General features: G+C 39.8%; 1 protein-coding gene across 3 annotated transcripts in view; it reads left to right on the top strand.

Annotated features, from left to right (window-relative positions):
* The window catches only part of March1 (membrane associated ring-CH-type finger 1), a 799,133-nt gene that overhangs the window by 303,450 nt on the left and 473,191 nt on the right, over positions 1-22,492 (top strand). For all 3 annotated transcript variants that reach the window (XM_029532226.1, XM_029532228.1, XM_029532227.1), the window contains exon 3: positions 17,788-17,996. In XM_029532226.1, the coding sequence (XP_029388086.1) occupies positions 17,898-17,996 (99 nt within the window). In that variant the 5' untranslated portion in view covers positions 17,788-17,897. The remainder of the gene's footprint in view (positions 1-17,787; positions 17,997-22,492) is intronic.

The raw sequence follows: 22,492 nt of genomic DNA on the forward strand, positions 1-22,492 counted from the left end.
AGGGAACTTTCGGGATAGCATTTGAAATGTAAATAAAGAACATAATAAATAAATAAATAAATAAATAAATAAATAAATAAATAAGAAATAGAAAAAGTCATTAATAGTCTTCCCAACCAAAAAAAAAAAAAAATCAAAAATCGATGGGTTTAGTGCAGAGTTCTATCAGACCTTCGAAGAAGACCTATTACCAATACTCCTCAAACTGTTCCACAAAGTAGAAACAGAAGGTACTCTATCCAATTTGTTCAATGAAGCCACAATTACTCTGTTACCTAAGCCATACAAAGACCCAACAAAGAAAGAGAACATCAGACCAATTTCCCTTAAGAATATCAATACAAAATTACTCAATAAAACTCCCGCAAACCAAATCCAAGAACACATCAAAACGATCATCCATCGTGATCAAGTAGGTTTCATCCCAGGGATGCAGGGATCGTTCAATATACAGAAATCCATCAATGCAATCCATTATATAAACAAACTCAAAGACAAAACACGATCATCTCCTTAGATGCTGAGAAAGCATTTGACAAAATCCAACACCCCTTCATGATAAAATTCTGGGAAAGATCAGGAATCCAAGGCCCATACCTTAAACATAATAAAAGCAATATACAGCAATCCAGTAGCCAACATCAAACTAAATGGAGAGAAACTTGAAGCAATCCCACTAAAATTAGGGACTAGACAAAGCTGCCGACTCTCTCCCTACCTATTCAACATAGTACTTGAAGTCTAGCCAGATCAGTTGGATAACAAAAGGAAATCAAAGGGGTACAAATTGGAAAGGAAGAAGTCAAAATATCACTATTTGCAGATGATATGATAGTATACATATGTGACCCCAAAAAATCCCACCAGAGAACTCCTAAACTTGATAAACAACTTCAGTGAAGTAGCTGGATATAAAATTAACTCAAACAAATCAGTGGCTTTTCTCTAAACAAAGGATGAACAGGCTGAGAAACAAATTAGGGAAACAACACCCTTCAAAATATTCACAAATAATATAAAATATCTTGGTGTGGTTCTAACTAAGCAAGTGAAAGATCTGTATAACAATAGCTTCAAATATCTGAAGAAAAGAATCGAACAAGATCTCAGAAGATGGAAAGATCTCCCATGCTCTTGGATTGGGAGGATTAATATAGTAAGAATGGCAATCTTGAAGAAAGCAATCTACAGATTCAATGTAATCACCATCAAAATTCCAACTAAATTCTTCACAGAGTTTGAAAGGGCAATTTTCAAATTCATCTGAAATAACAAAAAACTTAGGATAGCAAAAACTATTCTTAACACTAAAAGAACCTCTGGTAGAATGACCATCTCTGACTTCATGCTTTATTACAGAGCAATTGTGATTAAAAACAAAAACTAAAACTAAAACAAAAAACAAAAAACTGCATGGTTCTTGTATAGTGAGAGGCAGGTAGATCAATGAAATAAAATTGAAGACCAAGTAATGAACCCACACACCTGTGGTCACTTGATCTTTGACAAAGGAGCTAAAACCATCTAGAGGAAGAAAGACAGCATTTTCAACAAATGGTGCTGGCTCAACTGGCAGTTAGCTTGTAGAAGAATGCAAATTGATCCATTCTTATCTGCTTGGACATAGCTCAAGTCTAAGTGGATCAAGAACCTCCACATAAAATCAGAGACACTGAAACTTATACAGGAGAAAGTGGGGAAGAGCCTCAAATATATGAGCACAGGGGGAAAATTCTCCGAACAGAACACCAAGGGCTTGTACTGTAAGATCAAGAATTAACAAATGGGTCCTCATAAAATTTGAAAGCTTCTGTAAGGCAAAGGACAATGTCAGTAAGAAAAATTTCAACCAACAGATTACAATAAAATCTTTACCAATCCTAAATCTGATAGAAGTTTAATATCTAATATATACAAAGAACTCAAGAAGTTAGACTCCAGAGAACCAAATAACACTATTAAAAATTGGGTACAGAGCTAAACAAAGAATTCTCAACTGGGGAATACCAAATGGCTAAGAAACACCTGAAAAAATGTTCAACACCCTTAATCATCAGGAAAATGCAAATCTAAACAACACTGAGATTCTACCTCATACCTGTCAGAATGGCTAAGATCAAAAATTCAGGTGACAGCAGATGCTGGCGAAAATGTGGAGGAAGAAGAACACTCCTCCATTGCTGCTGGGATTGTAAGCTGGAGCAATCACTCTTGCAATCAGTTTGGTGGTTACTCAGAAAACTGGACACAGTACTATCGGAGGATCCAGCAATACCACTCCTGGACATATACCCAGAAGATTCTCCAACATGTAATAAGGACACATGGTCCACTATGTTCATAGCTGCCCTATTTATAATAGCCAGAAGCTGGAAAGAACCCAGATGTCGCTCAACAGAGGAATGGATACAGAAAATGTGATGCATTTACACAATGGAGTACTACTCAGCTATTAAAAACAATGAAATTATGAAATTCTTAGACAAATGGATGGATCTGGAGGATATCATCCCGAGTGAGGTAACCTAATCACAAAAGAACACACATGATATGCACTCACTTATAAGTGCATATTATCCCAGAAGCTCGGAATACCCAAGATACAGTTCACAAAACAGATGAAACTCAAGAAGCAAGAAGACCAAAGTGTGGATACTTTGATGCTTCTTAGAAGAGGGAACAAAATACCCATCAAAGAGTTACAGAGAGAAAGTGTGAAGCAGAGACTGAAGGAATAACTATCCAGAGACTGCCCTATTGTGAATGCCAACAAGAGCTTGCCTACAGGAGCCTGACATAGCTGTCTCCTGAGAAGCTCTTCCAGTGCCTGACAAATACAGAAATGAATGCCCAGTCATCCATTGAACGGAGCACAGTGTCCCCAATGAAGGAGCTAGAGAATGTTTCTAAGGAGCTGAAAGGGTTTGCAGCCCCATAGGAGGAACAACAATTTGAACTAACCAGTATCTCCAGAGCTCCCTGGGACTAAATCACCAATCAAAGAAAACACATGGAAGGACTAATGTTTCTAACTACATATATAGAAGAGGATGGCCTAGTCAGTCATCAATGGAGGAGAGGCCCTTGGTCCTGTGAAGGTTCTATGCCCCAGTATATGGGCTATGCCAGGACCAGGAAGCAGGAGTGGGTGGTTTGGTGAGCAGGGAAGGGGGGAAGGGATAGGGGATTTTCAGAGGGGAAACTAGGAAAGGGGATAACATTTGAAATGTAATTACAGAAAGTATATAATTAAAAAAAAATACCATGTGATCATGTATTTTGAAAGAGTACAAGAACTAGGAACGAAGGCAATAAGAGCAAAAGCAGAAGAGAAGCAGAGCATAGCAGAGCAGAGAGCAGCAGGCAGTGTTTTATTACAATAAGTCCATTTTTATTGCTTTTTTAAATATTTACATTTCAAATGTTATCCCCCTTCCTTGTTTCCCCTCCTCAAACATCCTATCCCATCTTCCTCCCCTGCTTCTATGAGTATCCTTTCCCATGCACATATCCACTCCTGCCTCATTGCCCTAGCATTTCCCTACACTGGGGCATGGAGCCTCCACATGACCCAGGGCCTCCCCTTACTTTGATGCCAGATAAGGCAATCCTCTGTTACATATGCAGCTGGAGTCGTGGGTCCCTCTTATGTGTATACTCTTTGGTTGGTAGTTTTAGTCCATGAGAGCTCTGGGGGATCTGGTTTGTTTAGTGTTCTTCCTATGGGGTTACAGACCCCTTCAGATCCTTAGGTCCTGGCCCTAACTCCTTCATTGGGCTTCCTGTGATAGGTCCAATGGTTGCCTGCAAGAACCTGCATCTATATTGGTCAGGCTCTGGCAGAGCCTGTCAGTAGACAGCGATCACTTCTTGGCATCAGCAATAGTTTCTGGATTGGGTTTCCACAGATCAGATAGATCCCTAGGTGTGGTAATATCTGGACGGCCTTTCCTTCAGCCTCTGTTCCAATTCGTTGTCCCTGCTTTTCTTTTAGTCAGGAGCAATTCTGGGTTAATATTTTTTTAGATGAATGGGTAGCCCCAACCCTCAACCAGGGGCAGTGCCTAACCTCTGGATATGGTCTCTACAGGTTCTCTCTACCCTTTGTTGGGTATTTCAGCTGATGTCAATCTCACTGGATCCTGGGAGGCTCTTGCTTCCCTGGCATCTGGAACTTTCTAGTGGCTACCCCTGCTTCCCCATCCCCCACTGCTACACACTTCTGTTCAATTTCCTGACCTTCTGTACTTCTCCCCCATCTCCTCCCACACCTGATCCTGTCTCCTTTTGTCTTCCACCTGTCTCTCCCTCCCAGGTCCTTCCCTCTTTCTCCCATGATTATTTTGTTCCTCCTTCTAAATAGGATTGAAGCACCCACACTTTGGTCTTCCTTCTTTCTGAGCTTTTTCTTTTTTGTTTGTTTGTTTGTTTGTTTGTTTTTTTCGAGACAGGGTTTCTCTGCATAGTCCTGGCTGTACTGGAACTCACTCGGTAGACCAGGCTGGCCTCGAACTCAGAAATCTGCCTGCCTCTGCCTCCCTCCCAAGTGCTGGGATTAAAAGTGTAAGCCTCCATGCCTGGCTTCTTCCTGAGCTTTATACAGTCTGTGAGTTGTATCATGTGTATTCTGAGCTTTTTGCCTAATATCCACTTATTAGTGAGTACTTACCATGTCTGCTTTTGTGACTTGGTTAGCTTACTCAGGTTGATATTTTCTAGTTTCATCCATTTGCCTGTGATATTTTTTTTTTTTTTTTTTTTTTTTTCTTAACAACAGAGTTTCTTACTGACAAGTACAGGGCTTTTTTCTTACAATCTTGAGGTTTCTTTCACTCAGCAATAGATAGGTAGAAACTACTTTCTCTGAGCAATAAAAGCTGGAGTGAGGTTTTTTTCTGTGCTGGTATTTGCTTTCTAAACTTTCTTGAGGAGAGTTTTACTGCAGCTACCAATTATATTTGCAAATATAGGAATGTGTATAAATATATATAAGTTGATGAGACAGATGGTTCAGTCAAACAAAAGGTGAATGTATGCATGAATGTGCTTATATCTACACATATTTGCTTGTATAAATGTTTTTCTTTCTGCCAGCGTGACCTTTTCCTGGTCCCCTAAATGTAATTACTCCAAGTCTCTCTTTCACCTGTCCAATGACAGGCAAGGTTTCTTTGCATGAGAGAAAGAAACTCTAACAAAAACCTCTACTAAATACACCAACTAGGTGTTAAGCACCAGATCCCTGGGGCTTCTGGCTTCCGAATAACTTAGAGTCAAGAATGGTAAATGTTATTTAGTAATAAGCAATCTTTACTCTCACAAAACCAAGTTTTGTGCCTTGTAAGTCACAGATACTGCGATCCCCACCTGCTTTTCAGAGAGAACTAGTGCTGGGATGGGCTCCTGGCACTGCTCAGTCTATATAATATTACATGTACATGTGCTTCAGGGGTGACCATTTGATGTGAATACCTAATTGATGTGATCTTCCTTGAAAAGACTATTTCTCTAATTCCCATCACTCCTTACTTAAATGTAACTCTTAGTGTAGGGTTGAGGCTTCATAGACTTGCCATACATACATAGAAATAGCATTATATGAACTGAGCAGGAGATGGATAGATAGATAGATAGATAGATAGATAGATAGATAGATAGATAGATAGATAGATAGATAGATATGAATTTGAGAAAGAATGGTGAGGGTGTATATAGGAAGGCTAGGAGGGAGGAAGAAAAGAAAGGGAGAAATGGATTAATAATATAATCTCAAAAAGGAAAGAATTAATTTACTATAATTATTGAAATAGATATTTATATAGTCATTAAATAAATTAATGTAGTTATCAAATTACTCTTAGATCTATTCATTACAGTTTATGAAGAATGTCATTATGCTACCTATGTCTCAGAATTTTTTGAAAGTTAATTAAAGTATTAGAATCATAACATGGTACTTTACGTACCCAAAGAGATCAATGGGAGCTTATTGCTACTCCTGTTTTCATATTTTGTTTTGATAACTTCATATATGATAGCTGAGATGCCCTAAACAACCTTCCAAAGCAAACAAATGAACAAAAGTTTAGAATGTGTGCCCTGAAGAATGATTTCATTATTCAGTATAAACGATAAGTATTTTAACTCCAAAAATGGTTTCTACAGTGTTTGGTATTTCAAGGATTTTACATGTTATGTGTGTGAGGTTTACACGTGGCTGTGTGCATATATGCGTATGTGAGGGTACAACTGTGCAAGCATACATGCAGAGGCCCCAGGATGTCGTGGAATGTCTTCCTTACTTGCTTTCTACCTTGCTCAGGGAGGCAGCATCTCTGCCCTGGATTCTGAGCTCACTGTCAAACCTTCTTCTGGTAGCCAGCTTGCAGTGTGAAATCTCATATTCCCAGTCCTGGGATTGCAGATGGGCCACCACACCTGCTTGGATTTTAAGGGTGTGTGATTGAAGCTCTGATCTCCCGTCCTCATACTTGTATGGCAAACACTACATGCAGTGAGTTTTTCTCCAGCCCCAAGTACTTTTCAGTTATTTTTGAAGCTAGTGTATACAAAGTCTCTATGTATTGGATTCAAATGGGATAAAAACAAACAAAGAAACAAAGACAACTATCAACAACAACTAACCCCACACACTGTTGTGGGGGTTGTTTGAATCACCTCTCATTGTGCTGTTTTGTTGTTGTTTTCCTGATAAGTCAAAGAATAGACTACAAAATTTAGGTCTTCATGGTTTTTTTTTTTTTTTTTCTTAACTCATTTTTCTTCTAAGCACTTCCATTTCCTCTCATCCTTTCAGCCCTCACCCACTCCCTACAGTGTAATCTCACTGTCACAGTGGAATTTTCTGTTACAGAACCATACTGATTCATTCATGCTGAAAATTATGCTGCAGTTGTTATCTGTACTGCCCAGGTTACGAGCCGTGGTTTATCCCCCTAATCACCAAGTAGGGCCTGGTCTATCAATCTTAACTCCTCTGCAAAGTTGTTTCCTCATGCTTCCTTGCATATCACGCAGGCTCTAATTGCATTCAGCAACTCAGTAAACATACCGTGAAGTTGCTTCGATGTAATTAAAAAGGGTGGCAGTCACATATGTCACTGGGGGCTAGGACGTTTCTTTTGTGTTGGAGAGAATGCCTCACAAGAAATGTTTCAATGAAGAGAAAGTTTGATCTTAAAGAAGGATGAGGAAGTAGAGGGCAAATTACTGTGCACAGTCACATGGAGTCAATAGCAGCATTGCTTCTTCAGCAGAGCGTTGATAGCCAGAATAAAATTTCTTCCCAGAAGAAATATTGCTTTGGGGATAAAAACAAAAATTCCCTTTTTGATTTTTGTCTTTTGTTTGTTTGTTTGTTTGTTGTTATTATTTTATTCTTTACATTTGTTACCATGCATGCTTCCAGAGGAAGGAGGCAGCCTTCTGTTCTACTCTGATCCTGTGAGGTACACTGACCAGCACGTCAGGATAAGCTGCAGGATAAAGTAGTGGCAGGCACACTTGGTGCTAACCAACAGCTCTCCCGTTGGACTTGCTTCATTTTTGAAGTCTAAAAAAAAAGAGAGGAAATATATAAAACTCATGCTTTAAATATCAAAACCCAGCAGAATTCTTATTTTCCTTTAGAACAGCAGTCTTTCCTTCCCTTCTCCTTCCTCCCTTACTTCTTGCTCCATTTTTTTTTTTTCTGGAAGTTATCTCTGTGCTTCACATACTCTACTACCAACCCACATCTCCGATACTCAGTTGCATACCGTGTTTTTACTCCCAATATTTGTGACATTCATTAAATAAACTGCTTTTTCAAAAATAGTCATTTGTAGGCAGTGATTGAAATAACTGAGGACATACATGAGGGGGAAAGACCTCAGAAAATAAAATATCTATCCTACCTTTAAACACCAGCCTCCAACATCTTCCTATACTCCCGTGTGGAATACAGAGTAGGCAAAGTATCTAGGCTGTGTGTTCCAGGGAAGCCGGCCCCTTAGAGATCCCAATGGGGGAACACAAAAGTCAATGATAAGAAATGAACTGGAGTGAATACTGCTCAGATTCTACTCTTCATCACTTAGCCTCTATTGTCCTTTTCTTAAGCTAAAAATACAAAGGCATTTCCAACACAGAAGAAAAATGAAGACACCCCGTGGCTGCTATGTATAGATTAACAAGGAAAAACCATTTCAACTACAGTACCACCTACATCATATACTGCAGGAGTCTAGCAATTTCCCTGTTCCCCGGAGGTCCCTCATGCCACTAAATGACCAAAATTCCCTGTAAAGATTTGAGGGAAACTTTATAGTGTCATGTGCGATGGCAACTTGACTGAGTCTAGAAGCAAGTAAAATGTAAAGTGATGGGCCTCTCTATAACAGACATTCTCTTTTTAGTATTCACTTTAAATACCAATATTAACTCCCTCACCTCACCTCCCTTCATTTCCCCTTTGAGAAAGGAATCCCCCTATAGGTAACACCTGCCCCCTACACACACACACACACACACACACACACACACACACACACACACACACAATCAAGTTCCTGCAGGGCTAGGCATATCCTATCCAAATGAGGCCAGACATGGCAGTACATTTAGGGGAATGTGATGGACAGGCAGGCAGGCAACAGATTCAGGGAGAGCTCCTGACCTGCTGCTGGGGACCAAGCTGCTTATTGGCTGCATATGTCCCAAGCTTGCTTTTTGGTCTATCTCATGTTTGGCTGTAGGTCTCTGCCTCTCTTTCCATTGACTGCTGGGTGGAGTCTCTCAGACACCAGTGATGTTATGTTCCTGACTGCAACCATAACAGAGCATCATTAATGGTGTCAGGGATTGGTTCATGCCAATGGGATGGGTCTCGCTTTGAGACAGTCATTCATTGGCCATTCCCCCTGTCTCTGTTCTATTTTTGTCCCTGCATATCTTGTAGGCAGGACACAAAGGTTTTGTGGGTAAGTTGCTATTCTTATCCCAACACTGGGAGTCCTGCCTGGCTATAGGAAGTGCCCGCTTAAGGATCAATATCTCCGATTGCTAGGAGTCTCAGCTAGAGTTGTCCAGATAGGCCCCCTGGGGCCTTCCCCATCTCAGGTCTCTGCTACATCATAGAAATTGCCTCCTCCTCATCCAGCCCCTGGATTTCCCTTTTTTCTACCTTGCTCTCCCTACATCCAATCCCACCCTCCCCCACACAGCTATCCTCCCCATCCCCTCTCCCATTCAGTTCCCTCTCTACTGACTTCCAACATGTATTCTGTTTTCCCTTCTGAGAGTCAGCTATCCTCCAAGGCCATCCTTGATATTTGGCTTCCTTATGTCTGTTAATTATGGCATGATTATCTTGTACTTTATGGCTAATATCTTCTTATAAGTAAGTACATACCTTGCATGTTATTTTGGATCTGGGTAACCTCACTCAGGATGATATTTTCTAGTTCCATCCATTTGCTTGTGAATTTCATGATGTGCTTATTTTTAATGTCTGACTACTAGTTCATTGTGTAAATAAACATTTTCCTTATCCACTTTTCAGTTGAGGGACATCTAGGTTGTTTCCAGATTCTGGCTATTAAGAATAAAGCTGCTATGAACAGTTGAGCAAATGTCCTCGTGGGATGGTGGAACACCTTTGGAGTATATGTCAAAGAGGGGTATAGCTGGGGTTTCATACAGAACTATTCGCAATTTTTGAGGAACTGCCAAATTGATTTCCAGAGTGATTGTACAAGTTTGCACTCCCACCAGCAATGAAGGAGTGTTCCTCTTTCTCCACATCCTTGCCAGCATGTGCTGTTACTTGAAGGTATTTTTGTTTGTTTGTTTTTTATCTTAGTTATTCTGATGGATGTAAGCTGGAATCCCAGAGTCATTTTGATATGTATTTCCCTGATAATTAAGAACACTGAACATTTTTTTAGGTGCTTCTTGGTGGTTCAGGATTCCTTGGTTGAGAACTCTCTGTTTAGCTCATACTCCATATTTTAATTGGGTTATTTGATTTGTTTGGTGGCTAATTTCTTGAATTATTTCTATATTTTGAATATTAGTCCTCTGTCTGAAGTAGAGGTGATGAAGATCTTTTCCCAATCTGTAGGCTGCCATTTTTGCCTAATGACATTATCCTTTTGGCTACAGAAGCTTTTCAGTTTCAAGAGGTAGCATTTATTAATTGTTGACCTTAGTGCCCGAGCCATTGGTGTGCTGTCAAGGAAATTGTCTATTGACCATTGAGTTCAAGTTTATTCTATTCTATTAGATTTATTGTATCTGGTTTTACATTGAGGTCTTTAATACATGTGGACTTGAGTTTCGTACAGGGTGATAAATATGGATCTATTCGCATTCATATACATGCATACCTCCAATTAGACCAGGACCATTGTTGAAGATGCTTTTCCTTTTGTATTGTGTGGTTTTGGCTTCTTTGTAAAAGAAAAAGAACAAGTGTCCATAGTTGTGTGGGTTTATTCCATTAAACAATCTGTCTGTATCAATACCAATACCATGCAGTTTTTAGTGACAGGCACTTTTTTTAATTATTTATTTTTTTATGTATATGAGCACACTGTCTCTCTCTTCAGATACACTAATAGAGGGCATTGGATCCCATTACAAATGGTTGTGAGCTACCAGGGGTTGCTGAGAACTGAACTCATGACCTCTGCAAGAGCAGTCAGTGCTCTTAACCAAGGAGTCATCTTCTTAGCCCCATTAAAAGACATTCTTAATCAGATTATTTGAAATAGGTAGACACAACCTAGTGGTACTGGCCCAACAAGTTCTGGACCAGCAGCTCAAAAATAAAGAACACAGAAGAAGAAAACCTGGGTTTTTATTGCTTGGTTTTCTCCTCATTCTCTTCTTCCTCCTCTTCCTCCATGTCCTTTTCTATAACGCCATCGAACTGTTTTTTAATTCCCATTAATTATAGTACAATTATATAACTACTACATTCCTTTTCTTACTCCAACCTCCTCCATGACATGCCTTAAATTGATGACTTTCTTTGATTATTGTTACACACACACAATATATACATTATATATATATATAATACATGCTGAGTCTGCTTAGTGTGACTTGTGTGTAATGTGATTTCAGGGTTAAGGACTTTGCATTGTATGTCCAGTCTCTCCCAGGAACTCATCATGAGGGGCGATTAATTAACCATTCAGATTATTCAGGTCTTGTTTAGGTAGCCATATAGTTCTGGTATCATGGGTATGCCACAGATGGACCTCACTTGGGTCCCTGATCTACGGGCAAAACTCGGGTTCACTTGCGGGTGAGCAAGGATTCGGTTAATGACAGACAGACCAACATGAGAGAGCATGTAATATCTGAATGTAATTTGTCAAATGGAGCATCAAACTTTTATGCAGAATAAAATAGGGAAGTTAGGTGAGGTGACACATTGGCAAGGTACAAATGAGGTTACCGGATGCTTAATGACTCTTACACAAAACAGAAGACTGTATACACAAAGACTGGCAGGAACTGGGCAATAAAACAACTGAGACAAAGTCCTCTCTATCTAAGGTCAGCATATTCTTAGAAGCCAGGTGTGAGGTCTTTACACTCCAGGACAAGGGCTTTCATACCCAAGTCCTGGTTCTAATTAGGGAGTTCCATTCTAACTAACCTTCTCATGAATAATGCAATACTCTAAAACCACAGACCATCTACTTCCTAAATCATTGTAAATTCCTATATATGGGAGCGACTTGGCTTTTATCCTAAGTGATAGTGTGGGGGGACTTTTCTACTAATAAGTAATGTAGTCTGCCATACATAACTATACTAAGAATTCTAAACTTACTATGCTAAGCTTGCCTTGAGATTTCTAACTCTATGTAGTAGATAGTAAAGCCTGATTTCTTCACTATCTCTCTTACAACACTAGAGGCAATTCTGAATGTCACTGAATAGGCAACATTCTTACTGAATTCCAAGCCCAGGGTCAGCTCAAGGACTGCCTAGGGCATTGGTGAAGGCCAGGAAGCAAAGTTTAATTTTGCTTAGATATTTGGCAAGTCATTGTTTGGAGGCACCTATAACAAAACAATACTGAAGGGAAGCACACAGATGCTACGGGATGCCACAGTTCCAGAAGACTAAGTTTCTGTGAAACTCTTTGCCTCAGGACTGCATCCAGGCTTTTGGCCTTTCATGCTTGTCACTACTGGAGTGGATGTAGCGTGGGTATAGCTTCTTTTTCATTTCTAGGAGACCGAAATCATACAGAAACTTCCTAGTCTTCTGGCTCTATTGACATTTCTGCCTTATTTTCCTTGATGTTCCCTGAGACTTTGGTGTAGGAATTGTGTTGGTTTAATTATTGTTGGCAAGTATATTTATTCCAAGGCTGCTGTATTGTCTCACTGATGTTAGAAGCTGTTTCACTGGGCTTCTAACATGGACGGAAGACCAGCATCTCTGCAGAATTCCTTCAGTTTTTCAGAACCAAATTGGTACTCTTGAGACTTCCAATCAAGCAGGCTTAGCCATTGTCAGATCCTTGGACATTTCACATAGTGCTTGGCTTCCTCAGAACTTTTATGGCTCAAGGAACACTAGGATTTTGCATGCCTGTAAAACCAATATGATATGGGCACATAAGTTCTGCTACCAACTTGATGCATCCTACCTGCATTTATCATAACCACAGAAGTCTCTGATGGATCTGGTAAAACAGTTGGATTATCAGGAGGTTATTTTAAATTAGAAAAACAAAAAAAAAAGAAAAGAAAAACAAATAAACATACACACACACACACACACACACAAACAAGTGCTACTATCACTAATATTCTATTAACCTATCTCTTATTGCATTTTTGTGGATATGGGCAAGCCTACAACACAGTGGGTGGTACATGAGTGGTCCTGGGTTATATAAGAAGGGAGTCCTATAAGTACAAAAGCAGCTCTCTTTCATGGTCTCTGTGCCAGTTCTGTCTCTAGCTTCCTGCATGTGTTCCTTTCCAGGTTTCCCTTGGTAGTGGACTGTGACCTGGAAGCTGAAATAAACCCTTTCGTGTCCCCAGATGCTTCTGGTCAGTGTTCTTAGCATAGCCATGGAGAAGCAAACTAGAACAAATGTCTCTTCTTTTTTTTTGTCTTCTTTTTTTTCTTTATTATTATTTTCTTTATTTACCTTTCAAATGCTATCCCGAAAGTTCCCTATACCCCACCCCCGCCCCTGCTCGCCTATCCACCCACTCCCACTACTTGGCCCTGGCCTTCCCCTGTGCTGGGGCATATAAAGTTTGCAAGACCAAGGGACCTCTCTTCCCAATGATGGCCGATTAGACCATCTTCTGCTACATATGCAGCTAGAGACACGAGCTCAGGGGGTACTGGTTAGTTCATATTGTTGTTCCACCTACAGGGTTGCAGCCCCCTACAACTCCTTGGGTACTTTCTCTAGCTCCTCCATTGGGGGCCCTGTGTTCCATCCAATAGCTGACTGTGAGCATCCACTTCTGTGTTTGCCAGGCACTGGCACAGCCTCACAAGTGGCCGCTATATTAGGGTCCCTTCAGCAGAATCTTGCTGGCATGAGCATTAGTATCTAGGTTTGGTGGCTGATGATGGGAAGGATTCCCGAATGGGGTAGTCTCTGGATAGTCCATCCTTTCATCTTAGCTCTAAATTTTGTCTCTGTACTTATATCCTTTCATGGGTATTTTGTTCCTTATTCTAAAGAGGAATGAAGTATCCACACAATGGTCATCCTTCTTGGTTTTCCTGTGTTTTGTAAAATGTATGTTGGGTATTCTAAGTTTCTGGGCTAATATCCGCTTATCAGTGAGTGCATATCTAGTGACTTCTTTTGTGATTGGGTTACCTCACTAAGGATGATATCCTCCAGATACATCCATTTGCCCAAGAATTTCATAAATTCATTGTTTTTAATAGCTGAGTATTATTCCATTGTGTAAATGTACCACAGTTTCTGTATCCATTCCTCTTTTGAGGGACATCTGGGTTCTTTCCAGCTTCTGGCTATTATAAATAAGGCTGCTATGAACATAGTGGAGCATGTGTCCTTATTACCAGTTGGAAGATCTTCTGGGTATATGCCTAGAAGAGGTATTGCTAGGTCCTCCGGTAGCACTATGTCCAATTTTCTGAGGAACCACCAGACTGATTTCCAGAGTGGTTGTACACACTTACAATCCCACCAGCAATGGAGGAGTGTTCCTCTTTCTCCACAACCTCTCCAGCATCTGCTGTCACCTGAATTTTTAATCTCTTCTGTGTCAGTTAAATAATGTCTTATCTTACTCAGGCCTTCCCTTTCTTCGAGTCTCGAGACTTCTTGTTGCTGATATTATCTCTGACCTTTGCACTTAGTATTTCACTTATTTTAAACGTTAGTTGTTGATGTAGGATTCCATTTTTAAAAAATGATAAACTAATACTGGTCAAATCTCCCTAAGGGCACAGTAAATTCCTTGTTCATAGAAACTGGGTCAAAGATGTTCACATTTGCTTTTACCCATTCACTCCTAGTATGCTGGGGAAGCACAGCAGATAGCCAGTACATGTTTATTGGATTGAGTTATCAGTCTGTCTGTCTAGTATGTTAGGGGATGTGTTCCTGTTCCCCTGTCTTTAACTGATAGTTTAAGTCCCTTCCTACTTAATGGCCATCATGACAATTGGCCTTAATTAGCCATATCTTCCCTCCTTCCTTTTTGGATTTAGTAAAAACAGAAGTCTGTTTTGTGTCAGGTAGTGTTGATGGTGAGATCTTGAGTGTTAGTAACTACAGTGTGGGATTCAGGAGGCAGAGGTGAGCAATGTGTAAGTCAGAATACAGAAGGACCACAGACATTTTTAGATATTTTTAGGAAACTGTGCCCAGGCAACAGCGAGCGTATCAGGACAGCTTCAACAATAATTATATTACAAAGTTTATATGGGGTTCAGTTTATACATCTAAAGTGTGTGGTATTATAAGAATACCTGTTAGCTGAAAGACTCATCCCTGATAGTGTGACCACTGTCTGTCTATTGTTAGCACACAGCTGCTGGGTATAGGGTTAATGATTGTGTAATCTGCCTAGACTCCCATAGGAGAACTGCAATCCCCAGAATTCCCCAAGCTTTCAATTGTTACATGAAATGTCTGCCCCAGAGACTTCATACTCTGACTGGAAAGTATCTCAGGCATTGCTTGAGGAATGGCACAGGTAGCATGCATCACAGCACAAGCTGGTGAACGTTCCAGTGTTCCAAGTCAGACAAATATCAAACTGAAGTGCTGAAAGGCATCTTTTTCTGCCCCAATAACAATTATAAAACTTTATCTCAGTCTTTGCACTTCTTAATATAAGCTTTGATAAAGGTTTATTAATTTTTCTTAACTCTAAACATTTGATTGAAAAGATTTAGCTGACAGCATCTAGTGTGCAAAACATTCTAAGATATATATTTTTTTTCCTGAAATTCAATTTGTAATCTAAATTTCAGGATAAAAGATAGCAAATTGAAGTAGCTCAACCATGTAAGTCAAATTAGCTTCAATTTTCAATCTTAGTTTAAAAAAACTCACAATAAACAAAGGATCCCCTACATCCATAATGAGGTGCAGGATTAAGACAGACGCTCTGTTAACTCAAGCTAAAAATCTCCTGTAACTTTAATGGAATATTTAGTGGAAAGTACTAAAGTCTAACTTTATCTGGAAAATTGCCTTGGCTGTTGCTAGAAGCTTCTATGGAGTAAACACTGGCAATATGATTTTCTTAAATAAGTTTATAATTTACATTTTAGTATTTGTCACAGACTATTAGATTTATAGACTTCCACTTCCAGCCTCCTCTTAATTAAGACTGTCCTGGATAAAGGGATTAGCAATTGCTTTTAAAGTAAGGATTTCTCCTTCATAGTTACAGGTCGTAGATGCGACTCTTAAACCACAGCAATGCCTAACCAACATCAATTTAACTTCAAATGGATTATTTTTTTAAGACAGTTTCTTGCTCTGTAGCAAGCAGGCCTCTGTGCACCTTCCTCCCTTTCCTCCTGAGTGATGCAAATAAGGCCAGAAGGTTTGGAAGAGGCTAGCCCTTGCATAGTCCCCTCACTCAATCTTCAGTAGTTTACCAACTGTCTTTGCAAGCTGAGACTGGCAATGAGCAGAGTCCAATGTTATATTGCTGCCTGCCTCCATTCAAAAAGTATTCTACAGAAATGTGCATTCCTCATCAGATTGTCCTCAGCTTCCTTTAATGCTAGACTAGATGGTTCTGAAGGTTCTTCACTGTTTAGGACTCATGGGTGTCTTAACATAGGTCCATCTCTGATAGGTCCGTCTCTGATGCTCATCATAGCCCTGATGAATCCAAATCCATAAATGAATCTCAGGTTAACTATGCTTTTGAAAATCTGCTCAGATTGGTTAGACAGAGAGCAGGGGTTGGTAAAAGGAATGCACACTAGGTTCACATTTGAAAATACACAGAAGTGTTTATGTCAGTGCAAATGTTTAGATTAGAAACAGCTTTTATTTTGGCAGTCTTTCCATGAGTCTTTTTTACACTATGGTCAATGACAGGAACTATTTCTGCTACACTTCATCTCTGTCCTGAGTTTAATCAAGCTGCAAGGTCATATTGAAAATGACATTATTGATACGAAATACAAAGATAGCTGGAGATGGGTCACAGTGACTAACAAAGATGAACTCCTAGGAACTGTTTTCAAACTTTGTTTTGTTTGAGCTTTGAAGAGTAGACGTTCTGATATATTTTCCCCCAAATCATTTTATCCTCCCAAGAGGACACGAAATGAACAGATCTACTCCAGAGAGTGCAGGAGTTGCCCGTATGAAGGAATGAGTGCTGTCTGCCAGGTAGTTTTTGTGCTTTTGAGAACAGGCTGCAGCTCCCTTAGCTTACCCATTTCCCCACTCTGCTCTGCTCCTGCTTGCTGGCCATCCCCCATCCACATCTGTGACCAGCCACTCTCCTCTCAGTCCCCAATTCCTTCCTCTTTTCTTTCTCCATTCCCTCTCCTGCCTTCCTCTCTTTATCTCCTTTTCTTTTCACCTTCTTCCCCTCCTGTCTTTCTCGCCCTTCCCCCTTTTCCATTTCCCTACCCCTGCTTCTTCTTCTCTCTTTCTCCTTCCTTTCATCTCTTCCCACTCCTTTCTTCTCTTTTCCTCTTTCCTTTTACCCATGTCCCCCTCTCCCCTCTGTTTCCTTTCTCTTCCTGTCTCATCTAAAGCTCTTCACTCCTGACAGCCCCTTTGACCTAAGCAGATTACTGTAGCTGCGTGAAGGGCACACACACAGCTAGCCAGCCTTTCAGGGAAGAGATTTGTATCCACTAAGCTTCTCAGCCTTCTGCTTATTTACCTTGTCAGCAGGTTGCATGTCTCTGAGTGCTCCACAGACTCAGAGGGATCTAGGTAGAAACAAAAGCTCTTGTCAGTCGCTGCAAATGTGGGAGTCTGTGCCATTAAAAGGAGCAGTTGTTAATAAGGGCCCGTGAGACCTGGGTTTCCTTGGTTTCCATGACAGTTATTCGGTACGGTAGAAATTGAATTGTCTCCCATGATGCTCTTAGGGGAGGGGGATGCATGAGTGACAAAGCAGTGCAGTTATGACTTGCAGTAAATCATCCTTTTGAGAATGTAATACTCCTTGGGTTATCGCTCTTACATATTCTTACAATTTTCCTTTCAGTGTGTTTGGTCACTGCTGCACAGTGTCTCAAACACTATTTTCCTCCTTTTTTATTTAGATCCAAGTTTGGCAAAGCAAGGATATGAACAGTTCTGCAGGTGGGCTTCTCAGGGCAAGTGAAGCCATAAGGCATCCAATCAGGGTTTGGCCACCTGCAGCCCAGCCAATATGCCCCTCCACCAGATTTCTGTAATCCCAGCCCGGGAGACAGCCAGCAATGGGAGAAGTTCAATGGGCAGAAACAAAGAGAAGAACAAGGAAGTTGAGGTAAGAGGAGGTTTGATTTGACACAATAAGAGAGCCCACCCCAGCCAGTTCCGCACTGCCTATACAACAGGATGCAGCTCGGTGAGGAGCAGCTGGCTCCCTGCTCTATGTGGGCGCTAGGGGACCGGTAGAAAATCATTTTGCCTGTGACTAAGGAGCTTATAAAATTTAACCTCTATTTTCTCAATGAAGCAACGAATCAAATCTATAAAGATACTCCTCGCTGCTTGATAGATGTAAAACTTCTGCCTCTTTTGCAGAACTCTACAGAATCTCCTTTCTCATTTGTGTGGCACAACCAGGAGGTCCTGGCTTGGTTGTGGGTACTACTGTTGTTCATTTTTGGAATTGTTGATGCTAATTCTGTTCAGTGTCTAGCTGGAGGGTTTGAAAATAACTTTCTTTACAACGCAGCAGATCTTCCTGGGCTAAGAAAGCTCTCATATCTAATGCACACTGAATTAGTGTTTGGGGATCCACTGTTCTCCATTCCTTATGACTTGTGTATGGGATTTTTGACGTGATGTGATATCTGCTCATTTGCATTTTTATTCAAGAAAGAATTGTTTAAAACTTAACACCGTTTATAATATTCTCTATAATACATACAGGATGTATTCTGGGGGGCCGGGGTGGGAATTGGCAGCCCTTCCTTCAAGGTTAAGATGCTTGAAAATTCACATGCTAGGAACTTATTTAAAAGGGGTTTTTTAAAAAGAGACTGAGCAGAGGCAAGGGTATCGCATGAAATTATTATAGGTACAGAATGACAAGTGGGCAGAGCATGCTATAAAACTGTGAGCACCTGGAAGGCAGATGCTGGAAGTTTCTGAGTTTAAAGTTACCCTGGCCTTCAAGGAGAAAATGCTGCCTAATAAACAAACGAAAGGAAGGAAGGAGGCCAAGGTCTGTAACCTACTAGGCTGCTTTAAATGATTTCCAAATTTCATGTATATATCTTTCTTCCAGATCAGTTTCAGATATTTATTGTTTATTATTATCATTATTATTATTATAATTATTATTATTATTGTTATTATTATTTTCCTTCAAGGATAGTTGCTGAGGACAAAGGAGACCACAAACACAAATAAAACAAAATAGCAAATAAAATAGGATGCCAGTGTCAGGAATAAAATGAGCTTCATTATATCTTCGAATGCAAAGTGCATTTACAGTCCCTGTCCATGGTAACTGACCCGGTTTTAAATGTGACAATCAAAAGCAAGGATGTCATCAGAAATTACAGCAAAATTCTGGACTTCTCTGAGTAATTCATTGTAGATGATGTTTTCCTTTTGGTAACTTCCTCACCAAATGCAAATCATGTGTCCTTGAAATTGAAATATCTTTGTTAAAGTAATGTTATCAGTCTAGTCTGACTTGGAAATATTTTTTGGTGATATGGCTTCCTACAATTTGATAATGTGATTTTGGATTCCAGTACTGTTTCCTCAGACTTGGGGAATGGAGAAAAGGAAGGAGAGACAGTGATTAATTCCAAAAATATGAGAGGTGAAAAACAATTTACAAATGTGGCTTGTTCTTTTGAGAGGATGGAGTCAATGGGTATTTTGAGATGAACTGAAGAAAACTTTGTGTAATGATGGACAACAACTTTGCTTGGAATTCAGAATGATCTAAAATGAAAAGTCTGAGGCGTGGGCAGGATCATTGTTATCATTTAATAACATCTGGCCTATGCAGTGAGTTCCATATCCACCTGGCTAGAGCACCAAAAACAGTACTGGTTCACTTCCTAGACTCCATCAGAAGTCTACTGTTGGTTTCTTCTTGGTATGAGTTGGGATAACTGGCATGACTTCTGTGGCCTTTAAAAATCTAAAGTGTTTTCCTTTCTATATAATAAATGTAAGTGCATTTATTCTACATAATCTCCATATGCTTCTCTTCACATCCACATCTCGCATCTGACCAACCTCTGTCTATGATCACCTGTCTCTCCCCAGGGCAAAATCATCTGTCTATTGTGATTGAATGTAATGGGTCTATAGGAATCCTGGCTGAATACCGAGCCAATAAAGACAGCCATGAATCAAAGCAGTGGAAAGAGATTTGTGGTGTGCAGTCCATTATCGAAGCACTATTGGAAATAATTTGGGAAGTAGTATTCTCTGACAAAGGCAGGACTTTTAATGAGGGAAATCATGTATCTTCATACAAGGAGGACCTGTCAAATGGAACAACAGGCACATCCCAAGCATCTCAATTTGAGGTCATAACCACGTATTTAAAAATGGTGGACACCAATGCCCCTGAACTGATTATTTATTATCATAGTTAGAAAATGTAATCCTGAGTCACCTAAAAACTCAACTAAAATTGCTGATTTCTTCTAGTGCATTTTGACTTTCCCCGACAGCCTCAGTTAAAGCATGGAAAGAAAGTTAAAACACCCTAGAAAGTTAAACCACCTATTCCTGAATGTGGTAATAGTATTTAAAAATTAGGCTCAGTAAGCATTTTGAAAGGAAAATGATGAGAGGAGGAAATGAAATTTTAAAGGGAGATATTCTTAAGTGTTAGGTTGAGAGGCCCCCTTTGGATTTCAAATGCATCTTGTTTCTCTATATAATGAAGTTAGAAGTTTCTGTTTAAAATCATGTTTAAGTTTTCTTTTGAGTGTAGAGGACATGAATTGCTACATTTGATAAACTAGTCTTAAAGGATCACACATGCCATTTAAGTTGGATAATTTAAACTACCTTCATCCTACACATCACAAAGTAAGATTATTACTACACAATGAATTCTGTATGTTTGAATGGTGGCTCCTGCTCATGGAGGGTGACAGGCCTCCCAGGAACAGTTCCTGATTGTTGACCATTGAGGAATATCCTTTAGGGTTCCCTAAACTCCTTCTACTCACTTTAAAGTTAGTCCTGGAATCCATCTGCATATTAAACAACTGATATCATTTCAGAACTAGGAATTTGCTTAGGTGTAAGTCAACTTAATCTTCCTTCCACAAAATACTCGGAGAGTCTAGAATCTCTAATTAATCAATCAGTATTTAATTAGATATCAGAATTTTGGTTTTATTTTGATTTTTTTTTTTTTTGGTCTTGTTACTGATGCTAAATTTTGCTTTGTTTTGTGGCAGAAAATGAATGTTGGAATGGTTTGTTTATTAACTCTTACAATTCAGGAGACCAAGGTTGTAAAAACTAATTAACAGAATAATATTCAACTTCTATAGTGACTTATATTTTGAAAGATGTTACATGATATAAAGGTCCAAATTTTGTCTGTCTGGTTAACAACACAGGGCCTACAAAAGCAAACTAGTATCTTTCTAGTTTTAGTCAGGTTAGTGTTAAGTGTGTATGAATGCTCTCATCTTCCAGAGGCTACAGTCCTAGGTTGCTGGGATGTTTAAGAGTGAGTGCCATAATTGAACCCAGTAGGTTGTTTTCAAGAAAAGAAGAAAAAAGATGATTTGAAGTTGGGAAGGCGTCAAATAGGTATAGGACTCAGAGAAAGAAAGCAAGGGTGAGTCTTGTCAAGTTACACTGTATGAATGAACAGAATTCTCACAGAGCAGAAAAAAAAATGTAGCAGTTTTAAAACAAAAATCTTATATAATATATAATAATCAATAAAAGCTATATATAATAAATAAAAATTATAGTTTAAGAGAAGAGCAGTGTCTCACATTGGCATTCTGGGCACCTGATTTTCTTAGTACAACCAAGATTGTATTAGCACACGCAGCATGACTACCACCGCAGATCCTCTCTTATAAAGTAGATACTTATGGATTACAGAATCATAGGCTCAATATAACACAATTTGTGAATTTGACTAATTTACATCTGGATATACAGATGAATATGTAAAAATTAGCAGAAAAGGGCTTGTGTGTAAGATCCAGAGAGATCTAGAAAGGAAGTCAATCACAAGACTCCCTTAGCAGCCCATGCTTATTAAGTGGCTTGCTTAGAAGATAATTTGCTTATGCCTTAAGGGAACCAAGACCTTAGGGGAACCAGCAGGGAAGGTAGCTTGCTGAAGGAATATACATATCCAGATTTAGATTGCTTTGGTTGATGTTAGAGGTTGATGCTTTAAGTTCCCTTCTGTTACATTGTCAGTAAATGACAATGTTTGTTTCTATTAATCTATACATTCCTTCTTATACTAAAGTTATTTATTAAGCTTTATGTTGGGAACAAAATAAAACAAAAGGGGTACCCAGGGGGGCCCGGGGGAAGTTGTGAGGAAAAGATGCCCAACACCCTGCCAGATTTTCTCTATTCTCTGGTCAGTCAGGTGTGGAGAGACTGCCAGGCGCTTTCCACTGGGCCCCGGGTGGGCATTGCCTCTGACAGGGGTGGAGAAGGGGCAGCGGCAGCAGGGACCCCCCCCCCCCGAGCTACCTTGCTATCACTCCAGGGTTGTGGGACAGAGGCGATAGAGAAGAAGTTCCCAACAATGAGCAGAGTGCACAGCGGGCCTTGATGGAGCAGGGCAGA

The sequence above is a fragment of the Mus pahari genome, chromosome 19, assembly GCF_900095145.1.
Source record: "Mus pahari chromosome 19, PAHARI_EIJ_v1.1, whole genome shotgun sequence".
NCBI lineage: Eukaryota > Metazoa > Chordata > Mammalia > Rodentia > Muridae > Mus > Mus pahari.